At 43.2% G+C, this 19,200-nt stretch overlaps 1 protein-coding gene across 2 annotated transcripts; it reads right to left on the minus strand.

The window, feature by feature from the left end:
- Nucleotides 1-3,290: 3,290 nt before the first annotated feature.
- Snrpb (small nuclear ribonucleoprotein polypeptides B and B1) lies at nucleotides 3,291-13,997 on the minus strand. 2 transcript variants are annotated; one of them, XM_004661459.2, is made up of 7 exons: nucleotides 13,845-13,997; nucleotides 10,666-10,817; nucleotides 8,770-8,881; nucleotides 5,167-5,319; nucleotides 4,650-4,788; nucleotides 4,221-4,346; nucleotides 3,291-3,450 (listed from the first exon to the last, which is right to left on the minus strand). In XM_004661459.2, the coding sequence occupies exons 1-7, from the start codon at nucleotides 13,845-13,847 to the stop codon at nucleotides 3,413-3,415; spliced, it is 723 nt and encodes a 240-aa protein (XP_004661516.1). In that variant the 5' UTR covers nucleotides 13,848-13,997; the 3' UTR covers nucleotides 3,291-3,412. The 2 variants fall into 2 exon arrangements, with proteins under 2 accessions (XP_004661516.1, XP_004661517.1); XM_004661460.3 differs by having other exon boundaries at nucleotides 3,291-3,596.
- Nucleotides 13,998-19,200: the final 5,203 nt, after the last annotated feature.

Genomic DNA, 19,200 nt, shown 5'->3' on the forward strand with positions numbered 1-19,200 from the left:
ACAGTCTACACTGTATTACAGATATATATTTACAAGTGGAGGGTTGGGGAGAAGGCCCAGTAGGTCATGTGCTTGCCACAAGCATAAAGACCAAAGTTGCATCCCCAGCAGCCACAAAAAGCATATCAACAAAGCATGGCAGCTCACACCCATAATCAGCACTGGGGAGGTGGATACAAGAGCATCTCTGGCTTGCTGCCAGCTAGTCTAGCCAAACTGTAAACTCCAGATTCAGTGAAAGGCCTTGTCTCAAAAAATTAGGTGGAAAGCAATCAAGGAAGACATAATCTCTGGCTTCCAGACGCATGTGCACATGTGTACACACTTATACATATGAACACATACAAACAAAAATAATTCTTTTAGGGCTGGGGAGATGGTTCAGTGATTAAAACCACTGCTTGCAAAACCTGCTGGCCTGAGTTCAATTTCCCAGTATCCACGTAAAGCCAGGCATATGAAATAAGATGAATCTGGATTTCATTTGCAGTGATAACAGTCCCTGGCACACCCAATTTCTCTCTAACCTCTCTCAAATAAATAAGTTTTTTTTAAGTGGAGCTACTGGACCATATGGTAACTGTTATCAGGAACTGCCACTTTTTCATAGCAGTCACAGCATTTTACATTCTCACCAGCATTGCATGAGGATTATTTTTCCACAATGCCAGTTATTTTTCTCTAAAAAGTCATTCTAGTGGATGTGAAATGGTATCTCATTTCGGTTTGCATTTCTTTACCACCAATGCTGAACAATTTTTAAATTTTTTCAGCTTGCCATGGTGGCACATGCCTTTAATCCCAGCACCCAGGAGGCAGAGATAGGATTGATGTGAGTTCAAGGTCACTCTGAAACTACATAGTGAACTCCAGGTCAGCCTGGTCTAAAAGTGAGACCCTACCTCGAACCCCCCCAAAATATATTTATTCCATTTTTGACATTTCATACATGTATACTTTATTTGATCTTATCCTGCTACCTTTTTTATCATCCCCCCAATCCCATTAACTTTCTTCTCCATTAATCCCCATCTTACTTTCATGCCTGTTTTACTCTTTTTGTTTTGATTTGTCAAAGTAGGGTCTCACTGTAACCCAGGCTAACCTGTAATTCACTCTGTATTTCCAGTGTAGCCTCCAACTCACAGCAATCCTCCTATCTCTGCCTCCTGTGCTGGGATTAAAGGTGTGCACCACCACACTGGGCCTGTTTACTTTCTAACCGACTGAACTGAATTAGGATTGCTTGTATGATCTGCATGATCGTGGGTGGAAGGTTATGTGAAACAGGCAAATTACTAGTGGCTACACCACTGATGAGCAGCCATCAGTTACTCTGCAGGGCTTGAGCTTTCATTATCCTTCTCCTCAACAGTGAAGTATTGGCAGACTCAATTTTGTACTGGAAAAACCACAGTTGTTGTGAGTTATGAGAGGAAAGGCAATGTCATATCCAGAAAATAGTATTTTATAGCCCTCTTTCCCATCCTCTTTTGAGAAAACTTTTGAGGCAAGGTCACATGTGGTCCAGGCTGACCTTGAATTATATAGCCAAGGATTACCTTGAACTCCTAATCCTCCCACCTCTACCTCCCAAGTGCTAGAATTATTCCTGTAAGCTTCACCAGACTTAAGAACTTTTTCATGGCTTATTGGCCATTTGTTCATCCTTAATAGGTGTTGAACCCAGCACTTTATGCATGGTAGGCAGATGCTCTACCATAGAACTGAATCTGGCCTTGAACTCATTCTATTATAGCCCAGTCAGACCTTGAACCTCTGATGCTCCTGCCTCAACCTCTCAAGTAGCTAGTATCACAGCAGACCATTTCACTGTTAAATTTTAATAGTTCTATATTCTGGTTATTAAACTATTATTAGGTATGATTTAAAAATATACTCCCCTTCTGTAAGTTGCATCAGACATTCATCACATTCTTCCTTCACTAAATTCCTAATTCTTTTAAGTACTTTCAGGATCAAATATAGGAATCCATCACCAAATCCAAGTAGGTACTCATTTTCTTCCAATAACTTATTTTACCTTATCTTGCTTCACTTTGAATTAATGAATATGAAGGTGAGTAGAAGTCCAGTTCCATTATTTGTGGTTTCTATTGTCCCAGCACTACTTGTTTCAGGCTCTCCTTAGTGACTGCCAAACTTACTTCTCTTGGTCATACACGCAACTCTATTCATAGACCCAGCTCTATTCATAGCTTCATGCCTAAATCCACTACTGCACTATTTTGACTATTGTAGCTTTGTGGTGAGTTTTTGTTTGTTTTGTTTAGTATTTTTTGTTTTATCTTTATTTATTTTGAGAGAAACAGACAAAGAGGCAGAGAGAGAGAGAATAGGCACACCAGGGCCTCCAGCCACTGCAAACATACTCCAGATGCATACGCCACCTTGTGCTTCTTGCTTATCTGGGTACTGGGGAATCAAGCCTTGAGCCAGAGTCCTTAGGCTTCACAGGCAAGTGTTTAACCACTAAGCCATCTCTCCAACCCCACTTTGGGGTAGGTTTTAAAATCAGTGAGATCTTCAACTCGTTCTTGACTAGGGAGGTTAAACACCACAGGGAGAAGCTACTACTGCTGTGCTGCTAAACAGCCAGGTGACCAAACCGCCTTCTGAATAATTGTTTACACCCACTTTAGTGCCATTCTCATGGCTAACTTCTTTCTGCAGTGGGCAGACATTAATGCAGAGATACATAGGAGGCAATGTGTGCTCAGCCCCAAACAGGACATCTGTATCATCCCTCCAAGGCTCAGGGACACTACTGAAGAGTGGGGAGAAAGTGAAGCCAAAGGGAAGAGAAGTGCTTTGGAATGCTGGTTTCTGGACATGGACTAGAGTACTGCTTATGGACTGGTCTTATCAACTAACTAGGCAAAAGAAACCATGGCAATGAGACAATTCAAAAGCTGTGTTAGATTATATGTATGACCTGGTAGAGTGTTAGAAGTTTCTCTGCCACTTGGGTTATTTTTAGAATTTGCTTCACCAAGTACTAACTTTCCAAGTGATATAATACTTTACACTCTATAACATGAATTTTTGTTTCCACAAACTGATCATTAAGTTTGATGAATAAAAAAGTCTCATTGTAGTTCAATTTTGCAATTTCCTTAGTATATGAGGCTATTATCAGAACAATGTATAGTAAAATATTTTATAGGGAAATGGGTAAGATTAAGGTTAATTTTTCCAAGGTAACATTTCTTTGACCATTAAACATCCAATACTGCAAAGGTTTTTCTAAAGACAAACAGCTACATCAGTTTCATTTATAATATTCTCTTTGGAGTTTATTATAAACCAGTTTCATAGGCCACAGAAAATAGAAGGGTTATGTACAGCCTTTCGGGAAACAGGCAGGGAGCTGAGGAGGGCCAAGATGAGTCTAGGGCCTTGGTGGGTGCATTCCCGGGGGAGGGGGCCCTGAAAGGGAAACCAGACAATCCGGTGAGACTCCAGGAACAACAGCATAACAAACAAACAGGTGTGTGGGTAACATGGCCCCAGGGAATCAGGCCCACGCCTCTGTGAAGCTACTTCCATAACTGTGGCCAAGGGTCAAAGCAGGCCTGAAGTAAGAGTAAGAAGTTTAGTCAGTGCCTGATCTGTAACTCAAATCCCCAGCCCTGCCCCAACCTCCCATATCCTGCATTTATGATGCAATTAAGGCATATACAGTGTATTTGCTAACTGGGGACATCTTTGGGACTGCAAAAGTAAAACTTAAACTAGAAACAAAGGGCTGATGTTTACAGCCACTTTGGCTTTGAAGTCAATGTTCTCTTAGCTTCTTTGGGTCTGCATAGAGTCTACCTCAGCATTTCTCCAACTGGAGAAATTAACAGCCCAGAGATACTCTTAGTTACCAGAAACTACTAAACTACAGGACAACAGACAATCTCCTTAACTATGCTGGGGATCTTTGGAGTGCACTATTTGTGCCCTAAAGACACCGCCTTAGACACTGAAAAGTACCCTGGATACACTGCTCTAATGAGGGGAGGTAGTGTCAACTGAAGAAATGTTTATTCCTTCTCTGTCCTTTCTGGACACTGATGTCCTCCAACAGTTCACCTCCCTAATTTTAAGGCCTGAACGCTAATAAAGATATGGCCTAATTCAAAGTTTCCCTCTATTTCCCATCCCACTAGACTCTAGGGAAGGAAGCCAAGCACTCTGCTGCAAGAACTTACCTCGCATCCCTGGGGGAGGGGGCCGCATTCCAGGAGGAGGCATGCCCATTGGAGTTCCTCGGCCTGGGGGAATTCCCATTGGGGGACCCATGGGAGGCCTCATGCCAGGAGGTGGGCCCATCATGCCTAAAACAGAAAAATCAAGAATATAGCTGAAGAGCCTATCTTAAAAAGGAAACAGGATCCACACATGCTGTCCACTTCCATCCCCTCAGTGTCTACAAGCAAGCTGGCACTTGAGGCCAAGAACTGGATTCCCAAGAGCTCTTGTCCAACTAGTCCTAGATCAGTCAGCCATGCTGGATCTCAGAGTAATCCTGCTTAATTACACAAACTCATCATCAGTTTCAGTCAAGAATCTATTTCATCATGAATCCAGCTAAGGCATGTTGTTATCAATTAGCACCGATCTCCTTTTGGGCTACTCACCTGGAGGGGGTGCCCCTCGGCCCATAGGTGGGGGAGGACCCCCACGACCAGGCGGGTACTGGGTCGGGGCTCCTGCAATACTGGCTGTGGCTGCGGCTGCAGCAGCTGCAACAGTGCCTCTTCCTTGTGGTGTCATCACCTAAAATCCCAGGAAGGAAAGGACAGTCACTGCAGTTTCCTACTCTCTTCCCCAGCCTGGACACACACAGCAAGCATCAAATTCCCTTAAAGCTACAACTCTTGCCATTGAACACCCTACACAAACTCAAGTGTCAAGAAGATGCAAACCTGAACATCTCATTCCCAAATCTTCTTGGCCTGAAATTAAGGGTGCTCAATCCAACTTAGGAAAGCACCTCATCTCCAACTGAGGACAAGTATTTTTTAAAAGTACATTCAATACTCCTGAAATTCAGTTGACTAAAACACCTTTGTTGCATCTTTCCATATAGAAACCTTGTTAGCCTAATAATCATGAATGAATCACTCAGTGTGGACCCTTCCTCCAATACCTCACCTGCTGGGATGGACCACCAACTCCACGGACTGGCCCAGCAAGTCCTGCAGGGGCCTGGGGCATGGGAACACCAGCTGGGATACCTCTGCCAGCAGCCCTACCAATTCCTGGTCCCCCAGCTGCTCCAGCAAGTGGCACTCGAGCAATACCAGTCTGGGGAGGGAGGGGAAAAAAACACATGTTGAAATGTTCAGTAGCCTAGAGAATAAGTACACTTTGGAAGACCACTGCCAAGAGATGAGTGCATAAAACAGCCAAGCAGTTCATAAATACTACCTACCAGTATATGCCAACATCATCCTTCCTCCATTTAAGATGTGCCTGCCCATCACCCCTGAAGCAGACTAGAACTCACAAGTCTAAATAAGTATGTCACAACTCAGTATCTATAGGCACTCCTATAAAAAGTAAACCCAGAGATATCCATGCCTTCACAGTGCCTGACAATACCTACACAAGACCATCATAAGAAGAGGAAAAGATCATGACATCAAAACAAGAGACTGATTGAGATGGGGAGGGGATATGATGGAGAATGGAGTTTCAAAGGGGAAAGTGGGGGGAGGAAGGGTATTAACATGGGATTTTTTTTTTAATCATGGAAGTCATTAATAAAAATGGAAAATGTGGGCTGGAGAGATGGCTTAGCGGTTAAGCGCTTGCCTGTGAAGCCTAAGGACCCCGGTTCAAGGCTCGGTTCCCCAGGTCCCACGTTAGCCAGATGCACAAGGGGGTGCATGCGTCTGGAGTTCGTTTGCAGAGGCTGGAAGCCCTGGCGTGCCCATTCTCTCTCTCTCCCTCTATCTGTCTTTCTCTCTGTGTCTGTCGCTCTCAAATAAATAAATAAATAAATAAAAATTTTTAAAAAAAATGGAAAATGTTTTTAAAAATTGAGAAAAAATAAAATAAGATTTTTTAAATAACGAAAAAAAAGGTAAACCCAGAGCAAAGGCCCAGGATTCCTTTCAGAAGAGACTGATCAACACAGAGCTTGACCTACTATCAACAAGACATGATATGAGAGCCATTCCTAGCTGATTCTCACTTGCTGAGTGACAGTGGGCAAATAACAAAGTTGTAAGAGCCCACAAACGAGGAAATAACTATGATAAACTATCCTGTACTCAATTGAGAGGATATCATTGTTTAGCAGGACTTAAAAGCAGGTTAGGAGGTAGAGAGATGGCTCAGCAGTTAAAGACTTAATCCCAGCACTCAGGAGGCAGAAATAGATAGAGGAGGATTGCTGTGAGCTCAAGGCCAGCCTGGGACTACAGAAATCCCAGAACAGCCTGGGCTAGAATGAGACCCTACTTCAAACAAAACAAAACAGAGTAACTTAAAAAAAAAAAAAGTACAGGCCGGGCGTGGTGGCACACGTCTTTAATCCCAGCACTTGGGAGGCAGAGGTAGGAGGATCGCCGTGAGTTCAAGGCTACCCTGAGACTACAGAGTTAATTCCAGGTCAGCCTGGACCAGAGTGAGACCCTACCTCGAAAAACCAAAAAAAAAAAAAAAAAAAAAAGTACAAACTGGAAAAGTAGAACACATTGTTATATATATCTGTGTTATATGTAAAGCAGAAAAAGGCATATATGTGTATAGATTAAAATACAGGTTAAGATTGTTCTCCTGGTTAACAATATCTTTTATTTTCCAAGGTAGGGTCTCACCCTAACTCAGGCTGAACTGGAATTCACTATGTGGTTTCAGGGTGGCCTCAAACTCTTGGAAACCCTCCTACTTCTGCCTCTCAAGTGCCACGATTAAAGTCATGTGCCACCACGCCCTCCCCTGATTAACAATATCTTTTTTTGTTTGTTTGTTTTTTGTTTTTTGTTTTTGTTTGTTTGTTTTTTTTTTTTGAGGTAGGGTCTCACTCTGGCTCAGGCTGACCTGGAATTCACTATGTAGTCTCAGGATGGCCTTGAACTCTTGGCGATCCTCCTACCTCTGCCCCCCCCCCGAGTGCTGGGATTAAAGGCGTGCGCCACCACGCCCGGCTAACAATATCTTTAAAAAGGAAAAACATTGGTTAGTCTCTAAAGCCATCTTGATTTATAAGCATAGATTGGTGTTTTCAGAAACAAGTCAGGTTGGGCGTGACAACAAGTACCTTTAATCTCAGCATTTGGGAAGCAGAGGTAGGATTGCCATGAATTCGAGGTCACGCTAAGAATACACAAGGAATTCTAGGTTAGCCTGGGCTAGAGCAAACCCCTACCTCGGGGTGGGGGGTGGGTGGGAGAAGGAAGAAGTCCATCTATGATCAAATGTCAGTTTCACCACTTACTAACTATGGTATCTTAAACAAGTTACTGATTCTAGTTTATTTTATCTGGTAAGGTAAGTATAATTTCTCCACCTGCTCTCACCACCTCCCAAAAAACCTGCTACAATGATTAAATACTGAAATCCTTGGTACACAGGAGATGCCTAAAATCTATTATTCTACAACTGCCAAACAAAATTTATTATTTGGGATTGATAATTTTAGGTTCCATTTAAGACTTTGTCATTACATTAGGAAGTGACCCAAATGGTGCCAGTTGCCTCCACTACTGGTTACAGAACAACTAGAAAGGATTAAAATCAATTCTAGTTCTCTAATTATTTCAATATAGCTGTTTTAAGATTTCATTTACTACAGCCAGGCGTAATAGCACACGTCTGTAATCCCAGCACCAAGGAGGCTGAGGAAGGATCACCAAGAGTTCAAGGCCAACTTGGGGCTACAGAATAAATTCCAGGTTAGCCTAGGATAGAGTAAGACCCTGCCTCAAAAAAAGAAAAAAATTATTATCTAAAGTCAGAGTATGCCTTTTAAGAATGCAGTAAGCACAAAAGTGACAGCAGAGTGCTGCACACTAAGTGAGATCTGTGTCACATCCTCCAAGGCTCTGGGCCCCCTGGGGCACAGGTGGTAAACTGAATTTAAGAGCCAAAGGAAGGGGAGGAGTGCTTACAATATTGCCTTCCAGGTACAAAGTGGCCTAGATATTCATTACCTCACAGTGGTTGAGGCTACCTACACAAGACCCACAAGAGACTAGTTAGAAAGAAGGGATTCAGCCGGGTGTAGTAGCTCACACCTTTAATCCCAGCACTTGGGAGGCAGGGGTAGGAGAATCTCCATGAGTTCATGGCCACCCTGAGACTACAAAGCGAGTTCCAGGTCAGCCTGGGCTAGAGTAAGATCCTATCTTGAAACACCAAAACAAAGAAGAAGGGATTCAGTGAAGGGAGGACTTGGGAGGGTGGTAGGAGATTATGATCATGCTATATTGCTTATGTTTATAGAAGTCAATAAAAAGTTTTATTTGTTTATTTTTATTTATTTATTTGAGCGTGACAGAGAGAAAGAGATGGGCGCACAGGGCCTCCGGCCACTGCAAATGAACTTCAGATACGTGTGCCCCCTTATGCATCTGGCTAATGAGAGTCCTGGGGAATGGAGCCTTGAACCAGAGTCCTTAGGCTTCACATGCAAGCACTTAACTGCTAAGCCATCTCTCCAGCCCAATAAAAAGTTTTTTAAAATGCAATGAGCACAAATAAATGCAAATAGAGCCTGGCTTGAACAGGCATCCAGCTGGGACTTACATCTTTAGGAGGAGGTCCTTCTACAGTCATTGAAACCAGGTTTTCTCCTCGTAGTAGCACCAGACCAAGGACTCGCTTCTCTTCCCTTTCTGCTTGTTTGGAGTTCTTTGGCCTGAAGACAAGTTTAGAAGAGACAAAAAAAAAAAAAAAAAAAACAAGTGTTAAAGGATGCGCAAAGTTCAAATTTAACTACCAAGGGCTCCCAAGATTTGCTTTATACTACATCTCCTGACAAATGGTAAGGAAACTTTACCAACGCAGGTTTTCTGAAAAATATCTGAAACTGATTAAATGACCCTCAAGAGGTGGTTGCCTGTTTTCTACCACGCCAAGATGCACAGAGACCAGGAGACAGGTTGAACATTAAGGAGGTTCAGCCCTGGCTCAGATGCTCTTCCAAACCAACTGGAAATGCCTTTCCCTCAGTCTGGAATTACTTTGTTCCCTCTTTTCAGCTTAAGATCACAACAGTATCAAGGGAGCATGCCTAAACAATTCCTCAAGACACATGAATGCCATACATCTTACCTCCAAAAGCAATGTCCTAAGATCAATTCAACCACCAAGGCCTAAAATTCTGTCCCTCAACACATCAGAAATTTAAGTGATACAGGAAAGGTTGATAAAGGAAAAGGTAGGTGAAATTTCACATGCATAAAAGTTGAATTTTTACAACCACCAAATAGAAATTTCACATCTTTTCACAAAAGAAATGCACAAAGCCAGAAAACTCCAAAGAGCAGCAACTAGAGAATGAATGAAATGAAAATGTAAATTAGGAAAAATAATTCTAGCAAGATATGGGGGTGGAGGGAGCCAAAGCCAAGACCCTTAAGGACAAAATATCCAGATTTTAAAAACAGATTTTTATTTTGCTATTTTCTATTATATTATTTATATTCTATGATTGGGAATATCCAACTGCTACTTTATTTTTAAATAAGCATGTACTGCCTTTTCATAATGAAAAACAAGGAATAGGTGTTTACATTTTTCTCACTGACTTTATGTTTTGATTTTTTTTTTTTAATCAGAAAGTTGCATTTTAAAAACACAAAGGAACCATTTGGAATAGTTCCATGCTGATCTGCTAGCCTTCTCTAACATATACCAGACACTCAGGCATCTGTTTTCACTTTGTACTTCTTGACCTTGGACCACAAAAGAAAACAAAAAGAATCAAAGGAAAGCACAGCCAGCAATGTAATATGAAGACTGCATATGACAGGAGTGTGCAGATGACCACAAAATCACATAGCCTCTTTGAGACTCAAGATGTCCTGAATATAAAATAGGACAGAAAGAAAGACTACATTGTTTAATGGGCCAGAGGCTTGAAATCAGTGCAACTTAAGAAAGTTAGCCGATAACTGACTGAAATGCAGCAAAGCAGAAAATACTTCCAATTGTTTCTAAAATGCCAACAAAAATAACTGGCCCCAAACCCACATGGGGAACAGAGCACTTACCCTGAAGAGGGTCAGAGGCTTCATAAAGCAGTTTCAGACCAGGCTGCATTAGGAGAGCCTTTTAGGCTACAGCTTTACAAATAGGTAATGAGGCCAGAAAATCAAGCTCTCCCCCCTCACACACCTGTGGGGAGAATATGAGAGCCCTTTACCCCAGTAACCAGGGGCATGCAAAGTCAAAGAGAAATCAAAAAAGCCTGACAGCCCTCTCACAACTTGCACTTTGCTAGAATTAGACAGCAAGGACTGCTGGACTAAGGAAGATTTCTTGGTGTTCAATGTCCCCATTTAAGTTACTCTCTTCAACAACAGGAGAGCAAACATGAAACAACTCGCTGAGCGGCATCACTACCTGTGTCTTGGCCCACCCTCCTCAATCCACTTCCCTTCCTCAGTTTCTTCTCCCTCCCAACAGCCCTCTCCTCACTTGATCTTCCTGAACTCATCGCAGTCACAGAGGATCAAATTCATATGCTTGTCGAAGGCCTTGAAGGTCCCAATGAAGATTCGTCCATCTTGCAGGATGCACCTCATCCTGTAGTCAATGTGCTGCAGCATCTTACTGCTCTTCCCCACAGTCTGCAACAAGTTAGCGAGGGTAAGTGAGGGTCAGTGCTTCTGACTCACACTTCTGCATCCCACCCCTCCCTATCTTCTACCACAGCCTGCTTTGTCATGTTTAACTCCCTCAATGCACTGTCAGCTGTCATCCACACAAAGCCCTTTCCTGGGAATCTTCCTGTGTCAGCCTATTTTCAGGCCCGACTTTGACCCAGTAGTCTACAATCCAGCTTTCCCTTTAAAAACAATCTCTGGGAGCTAGAGAGATGGCTTAGCAGTTAAGGTGCTTGCCTGCAAAGACAAGCGACCCAGATTCGACCCAGGTTCAATTCCCCAGGACCCAAGTAAGTCAAATGCATAAGGCGGCACATGTGTCGAGTTTGTTTGCAGCAGCTGCAGGCCCTGGCACACCCATTCCATCTCTATCTGCCTCTCTCTGTTTCTTTCTTTCTCTCTCTCAAATAAATAAATAATAAAAGAAGAAAATAATCTCTGGGACTGGAGAGATGGTTTCTTGGTTAAGGCAATTGCCTGCAAAACTTAAGGACCCAGGCTCAATTCCCCACTACCCATGTAAGCCAGATGCACAAAGTGCATGCACATGGAGTTTGTTTGCAGTGGCTGGAGGCCCTGGTATGCCTGTTCTGTCTTTCTTCTCTTTCTGCTTACAGATAGATAGATGGATGGATATTGTTAGATTTTTCTAACTTAAAAAAATGCCTCTATCAGGTGCAGTGGTATCCCACACTCCAGAGAATGAGGTAGGATCGTCATGAGTTTGAGACTAGTCTGGGCTATATAGTAAATTCCAAGTCAGTCCCAGCTAGTGATTGCCTAGCTCAAACAAACAAAATAAACCCGCTCCCCACTAGTTGCCTTTGTCTATGTTGTATCAAGGGAAACCATAGGGTGTCCACAAACTACAAAAAATCCACCTGTATCAGAGATTAAGCCACCCACCACTGTGCAGATTACAGGCACATTACTCAAATGCTATGGAACATCCAAGTCCAGGGCCCCTTTTTTTTCGTGGTAAAGTCTCACTCTAGTCCAAGCTGACCTGGAATTCACTATGTAGTCTCAAGAGTGGCCTCGAACTAATGGCAATCCTCCTACCTCTGCTTCCCAAGTGCTGGGATTAAAGGCATGCACCAACCATGCTCAGCTTTAAGTCCCATTTTTAAAACTGAGTAAAAAATTGGAATTTGCCAGGAGTTTGAGGCCAGCCTGAGACTACATAGTGAATTCCAGGTCAGCCTGGGGTAGAGTGAGACCCTATCTCCAAAAAAAAAACAAAACTGGAATTTGACACTAAAAATCCAATCAAGGAGGCTAGAGAGATGGCTAACCAGTTAAAGCGCTTGCCTGCAAAGCCTAAGAACCCAAGTTCTATTCCCCAGTACCCACATAAAGCCAAATGCACAAAGTGGTACATGTGTCTGGAGTTCATTTGCAGTGGCTGGAGACCCTGGCACACCTATTCTATCTGCCTCTTTCTCTCTCGCTCAAATATTTTTTTAAAAATCCAAATAAGGGAAAGCTTATTACCAGAAAGGAAGTAATTCACTTTGAAATGAGGAAAAATGAATCAAAAATACAAGATCTTGTTAGTGTACTTCCAAGGTATTTTGGTGGCCAAAGTACTAATCCGTGTAAGCATATGTAACTTTCCACACTTAATTCTTAACCAAACATTTTCTAGCCTGGCCTCCAAAAACAGCTTTGTTAAAGTGGAGGGAGAAACTGCCCACACTACTATGTGAGTCTTTGGTGTCATTGGTAGCATCTCTAGAAATGTCTCCTGGTATTTGATCTGTCCTCAGCTTCCCTGAGTATGACTGGTATACAACCCTATCAAAGTGTCTTCTCTGCCCCAGGCACTATGCGTGCTATCCACCTCTGCGAGCACAGACACACAAACCCTAACCCCAACTGGAGGTCCATGTGTACAGTGACAGGCTTTGCTGCGAGCGGTTATGCCAGTGACACTGTTTACCTTATTTACTTCTCAAAGTCGTACCTACTGTCTTTCCAAAGTAGGCCACTGACACTGAGAAGGCTGTAACACGGATCACAGCTGAGAAGCTGTGCTGGTACACAGCTGGTACACAACCTCTATGAGATAGGCGACTATGCTCCCTTCGGACGTCATCAGCTACATTGCTGCTAGTTATGTCTGAAGGTTTTCTGAGGCAGGCTCGCCTCAATCTCAACATCTCTGCCTTTGCTTACTAAGTACTTAGATTACAATCATGTGCCACCTTGCCTGGCTGTAGACTGACATTAAACCTACCTAACTAAACTCATGCCATTTCGTTTGTGAGAAGCCTTCAATGGCATTGCCAACAGGCCAAATTCTTCATCTACTTCCTTTCCCTTCTAGCAATTTCCATTTGAGCTACATACAGCTCGGGTCTTTGTTCTGGTAGTTCTCCGGGTCTGTAACACTGTTTGCCGTTTGGGGGTGGTGGGCCTAACAATCTTGTACTACTCTGCTTTGGAACCATCAACTGAAGAAAGCATTCTTACCTAGACCAGGTGAAGAAAACATTTTTTGCGATGTAGTCCCAGCGTTTAACGTACCGCAACATAAAACTATGCCTAACAGAGTCCGACTCTTCGTGCAAAGATTTTCCATTCGCTCTCTAGCTGCCTATCTGATCCGCTAGACTCGGACCATAAACCTTCACTCCTCCTCCAATACAAGCCTGGCCTTTTACCGAGTCGAGTCCTTCCTGGTCCTCCTGGGGCTCTAGGCTGGTCCGACATCCCAGGCATTTACTCAGCAAAAGCTTGCTTGGTGCCTAGCGGATTCCAGCACTTGCAACCTCTACGGGGTGTTCCCTCCCCACCCCAAAGACTCGGGCGTCTCTCCCTTGGTTCCGGCCTTCCGCTCCTCCCCAGCCCCGCCGAGCCGCCAGGGTCTGGGTCTTTGGCGCCGGGACAGGGCAGCTGCAGCCTTCCCGGCCACGAACGGCCCCGGGCCACGGATTTCTCCCCACGGGGACTCGGCCGCCCGCGCGCCGCCAGCCCGCGCCCTCTCACCATGGTGGCTGCTCTGATGGCTCCGATTCCCGCCGGATTCAGCCTCCTTAGAGGCCTAGACGCCCGCCACAAACCAGTTCCCGCCGCCGCTAGCGGAAGTGCAGCCAGCAAAATGCAGCCCGGTATGAAGCTACTTCCGGTCTCGTCCCTGTACTCTTAAGTTCCGGCGGCAGCGCAGAGTTGTACTGGAGGACTGGAGACCGGGGGCGGGGTTAACGTCAGAGTTGTGTTGTTTTTGTTTTGTTGGGATTATCTACACCACCTAGCCTTACAAACACCGAACTTTGAACGTCTCTGAGTCTTGGATCCTCACTGGACAGACACCTTCCTAGTGTAGGTCTTTACTGCAGTGCTTCGAATCACATGCCTCCTCACCCCCGCCCATTACCGCTGCATCTTCACCTCCCATCATTCGTCTGGGTTCTCTTCTCTACAAGAAGTCACCGTTTTTGCTTTGTTTGTTTGTTGTTTTTAGAGGCAGGGTCTCACTCTAGCCTACGCTGACCTGGTACTTTGTAGCCCATGTTGGTCTTGAACTCAGCACCTCCTTAGTGCTGGGATTAATGCCCAGTTTGTTCTTGCATTATCCACTGAAACATCTCCCCACCTGTCCTGTTGTACAATATTGTGACAATACTATATTCTAAAAGTTCAAAAAGATTTTGAATGTCTTCACCATAAAGAAACAATACATGTTCGAAGAAATTGATTATGTTTGAGAGCAATACGCAATGGAGAAAAATAGGTAGATAGAGATAAATACACACATAAACATATGATACCCTATAAATATGTACAATTTTTAAATTAATTTTAAAAATATTTTTCTTGATTTGCAAGAGAGAGAGAATGAGAACTATGGGTATACCAGGGTCTCTTACCACTGCAAATGAACTCCAGATACATGCACCACTTTGTGCATCTGGCTTTGCAATGGGTACTGGGGACTCAAAACTCAGGCCATCAGGCATTGCAAGCAAATGACTTTAACCACTGAGCAATCAGTCTGCCTTAATTAAATGTTTTACTATTTTATTTACTTATTTGAGAGACAGGGAGAGAGTGAGTGAGTATGTGTACTTCAGAGCCTGTTTATTATGTGAGAAAATATATACAACTATTTAAAAGTTAGGTTAATATAAGTATTTATGAAGTCATCACCAATACCAAATCTTATTTTATAACCAGATGTTAACCATCTTGAAAGTTTCCCCATCCAAAATCTAATGTGTAACCCATAAGTGACTTTGATATGGAATTATACAAGGTCCCACCAGTAGTCACATTCCTTGAATTTCTTCTGTTACATAACATGGTTTCTACTCATAGCCATTTATGGGACAATATTTCCATACTCAAATTGATCAGTTACTTTTCACAGTATACCATTTTTTTTCCACTAAAAATCAAAATGAATAACAATTATTCTAAAATTGAGGGCTAGAGAGATGGCTCAGAGGTTGATGATGCTTGTTTGGAAAGTCTGACAGCCTGGATTCAATTCCCCAGTACCCACATAATGCCAGATGCACAAAGTGACACATTCATCTGGAGTTTTTAGTGGCAAGAGGCCCTGGTGAGCCAAATTTGATATTTTCTGTCTCTTTCTCTCTCCCTCCCTCTCTCTGTCCTTGCAAATAAATAATTTTTGTTGTTGTTTTTGAGGTAGGATGTTGCTCTAGCCCAGGCTGACCTAGAATTCACTATGTAGTCTCAGGGTGGTCACAAACTCATGGCAACCCTACCTCTGCCTCCCGAGTGCTGGAATAAAAGGTGTGCACCACTAAGCCTAGCTAAATGAAATATTTTTTAAAATCTGAGAGTGGTGGCACACACCTTTAATCCCAGCACTCAGAAGGCAGAGGTAGGAGAATCACTGTGAATTCAAGGCCAGCCTGAGACTACATAGAGAATTCCAGGTCAGCCTGGCCTAGAGTGAGACTCTGCTTGAGAAAAGTAATAAAAAAAAAAAAAAGTAGGCCAGCAGGCTTTGTAAGTCAGCACCTTTAACTGCTGTGCCATCTCCTCAACCCAGAACATACTACCCATACTACAGCCAACCAATCAAATAAATTCTTGGCATTATATGTAAGTAAAAGAACAGATTACTGAGGGTGGAAAGGCCTAAGTGAGATCAGAGGAAGAAACTGAGTTAAAGGAAAGGTGGGGGAGGTTAATCAAAATCTAAGAGGGTATGAATAAATAAGTCATATGGAAACCTACTTTTCTGGACAATGGCACACCCAGAAGCCATGGATTGTTATTAGAAAATTTTCAGTGCAAGGGATGGGATGCCTTCCAGTGAGTTGTTGGCCAGGGAGGTCCCTGATGCCCCAAAACATTACAGGCCATTGTCAAGGCTCTTGGTTTCCCACTAGGAATAAATGGTAAGACCCTATTGCTGAAGACTCCACATACTTGGGCTGCAAGGCCACTGAGAAATCCTGCTGGAACTGAGCTGAAAACCTCCTCCCTGTAGAGAAGCTGACAGAAAGCTGGGAAAATCTGCACTATATGCAGCCCTATGGGTGACAGAAGCCATCAGTGGTGAAAACAGTGGACACTGTAAGCCTCAAGTTTAGCCAGCCAGGCCAAATGAGCCAACAGGTGCAATAGTGGCATGTCTGTTTTGGGGGGAAACCAGCTGCTCTCTAATTGGACTGGAGGTCTGCTCTACAGAAGGGAATGCATGCCTGATACTGAAAACCTATGGCACGGTAAGTCATGAGCCCTAGGAGTGTAATGTCTGCTGGTGTTTGGCTAAATGTATATATTATGCCCACCAAACTGCCCAGTAAGCACTTCTCTTAATGTACACACCCATATATTAAGGCAACTCTCACTTTTAGTTAGAGAAGCTTCTCTTTTTAGATGGCAGTGACCTTGGGATGAGTCCAAAGGCACCATAGTGCTGAGAAGAAGTGACAAAGGAATGCTCAGCACTGAAACATCTCTATCACACTTTCCAAGTTTCAAGGTCCATTGTGGAAGAGGTGGTAGAGCCAAAGGAAGGGTAGTACTCTTTACAATTCACTCCTTCAGACACAGAATGCCCTGGCTACCCATGACCTCACCATGCCTGACACTACCTACACAGACCATCATAACAGGAGGAAAATATCATGACATCAAAATAAAAGAGACTGAGCTGGGCGTGGTGGCACACACCTTTAATCCCAGCACTCAGAAGGCAGAAGTAGGAGGATCACCATGAGTTCGAGGCCACCCTGAGGCTACAGAGTGAATTCCAGGTCAGCCTGAGCTACAGTGAGACCCTGTCTTGAAAAACCAAAAATTAAAATTAAATAAAAGAGTGACTAATTGAGATGGGGAGAGGATATAAAGAGAGTGAATTTTATTCCATTATTTATCCATTATTAAACCTAGGATCTCTGCTCAATGAGCCCATATCAATAGTTTTAGGATCTTTCCTCCATGGTCCCACACCCTTCAAATCCATTCCCACACATCTTCCCTAGCTCTTGCTTGAATTAGACAACTCATGAAGTTTTTAGGGTGTATCATGCTTACTTTCTACCTTACCTTTAAGAGCCTGCTTAGCCTTATGTCTGGTTATAGGCTTAGAGTAAATATAGGAAGGCACTAATGGACATCAACATTTCCTTGCTTGGCATCTCCTACAGGCAAAGTCATTGCAATTTTCACAGACAATGCATGGCTTTTATTTTTTCAAACTTTTATTGTCCTTATTTTAAGACTTCTGTTTTCAAATATTTTACTTTTATTTATTTATTTGACAGAGAGAAAGAGGGAGGTAGGGAAAGAGAGAGAGAGAATGGGCATGCCAGGACCTCTAGCCACTGCAAACAAACTCTAGACATATGCGCCACCTTGTGCATATGGCTTACGTGGGTCCTGGAGAAACAAACATGGGTCATTTGGCTTTGCAGGCAAGTGCCTTAACCACTGAGCAATCCCTCCAATCTTCAATGCATGATTTTTAAAACTTTTTTTATTTATTTGAGAGACAGAGGGAAGGAGGTGGCCAGAGAGAGTGTGGGTATAGGTACACTATATGTGCATCTGCCTTTATGTGGGTGCTGGGGAATCAAACCTGGGCTATAAGACTGTGCAAGCAAACAACTTTAAGCACTGAACCATCTCTCTAGCCCAGACAGTGCATGATTAGTTCCCTCCAGGCGAGAGTGGAGAGGGCAATATTGCAGGGGCTGGGAATGGGGATGTGAGGATCAACCACTGCTAAGAGTTGAGTGCCTCCAACTCCATCAGAGTCTTCCCACACATCTCTGTTGCAACTTAGTGGATCCCATTCTATTCAAATCATTGTTCACACTTTAACTGATGATAACTTCTGAGGCTGGGACTTGAACTTGTGTGTAAGATCACCAAACATATGATGTGGACTTGGGTTTGGTTTTCTGCAACTTAAGCTATTTGGCTATTGGAGAGAAGAGTCTCTTCCAAGGCACACTTAGAAACCTTTACCTTAATTCTGCACATCTTGAGCTGAGATATTTCATCTTTAAGGTTATTCTTTTTCCTTTTAACTTTATCCAGAGATGCTAGAAGCGGCCTACCAGGATCACTATATTTTTTACTTTTCTATAAATACTCAAAAGTTTTACATACATAGTCACTAAATTCCTAACTCTTCACAAGAGATGAATCAAAATCATCAAACAAATCTACCTTGCAAGCGTTCTATAAATAGTTCCTTGCTAGTAGGTGAGTCTTTAGTGCTAGAGTTGTGTAACCAGCTAGTGAAATCCATCTTTGCAGTTCTTTTTTTCTACAACCACTCATGACATTGAAAGCCTGGAGGATACCTGGAGAACTGCTGGTCTTCAGTCCACATAGGAAGGCCAATGAAGCTGGTCACTGTCTGAGGATAGCAGCAACAGAGTAGATCATGCATAGAAGCAGCCAAACACTTGGAGTAGTCTCAATTCATAGTAACCTGTTCTCGCAGCAGCTACGACAGTCTCTTGAGTCCTAGCCTACTCTTTTGCAAGGGTAGTGGCCCTGTGGCCTAATTATCTCTTAAAGGTTTCACTATTATAGTGTTGTTGCATTGGAGCCAAAATTCTATCATATGAAACTTTGGGGACAAACTCTATCAAACCATAGCAGGGATATTTCAGTAATGGCCACATTCTCTGAATCCACAAAGGTCCTATAAAAATCAGCATAACTACACCCACCTAACAGTTGAAACAGACAGAAGTCTCAGTACCTGCTTAGGGTCCACTTGTGGTGAAGGCTGGTTGGGATGGTCCTTTGACTGACTCAGGTGACTCCTCTAAATAGAGTATGACTTACACACGCATTTGCTTTTAGGGACACTAATTACGAATGATCTTTCTCCTGTGTAGGA

The sequence above is a fragment of the Jaculus jaculus genome, chromosome 8 (assembly GCF_020740685.1).
Source record: "Jaculus jaculus isolate mJacJac1 chromosome 8, mJacJac1.mat.Y.cur, whole genome shotgun sequence".
Lineage (NCBI taxonomy): Eukaryota > Metazoa > Chordata > Mammalia > Rodentia > Dipodidae > Jaculus > Jaculus jaculus.

What these genes read in the sequence shown, in the direction of transcription:
- Snrpb (XM_004661459.2), bottom strand. An exon ending in GATGAGTTCAGGAAGATCAA is followed by an intron (nt 8,882 to 10,665) that starts GTGAGGAGAGGG and finishes ACTTGTCTTCAG; the next exon opens with GCCAAAGAACTCCAAACAAG. An exon ending in AAGGACCTCCTCCTAAAGAT is followed by an intron (nt 5,320 to 8,769) that starts GTAAGTCCCAGC and finishes CTCCCTCCCCAG; the next exon opens with ACTGGTATTGCTCGAGTGCC.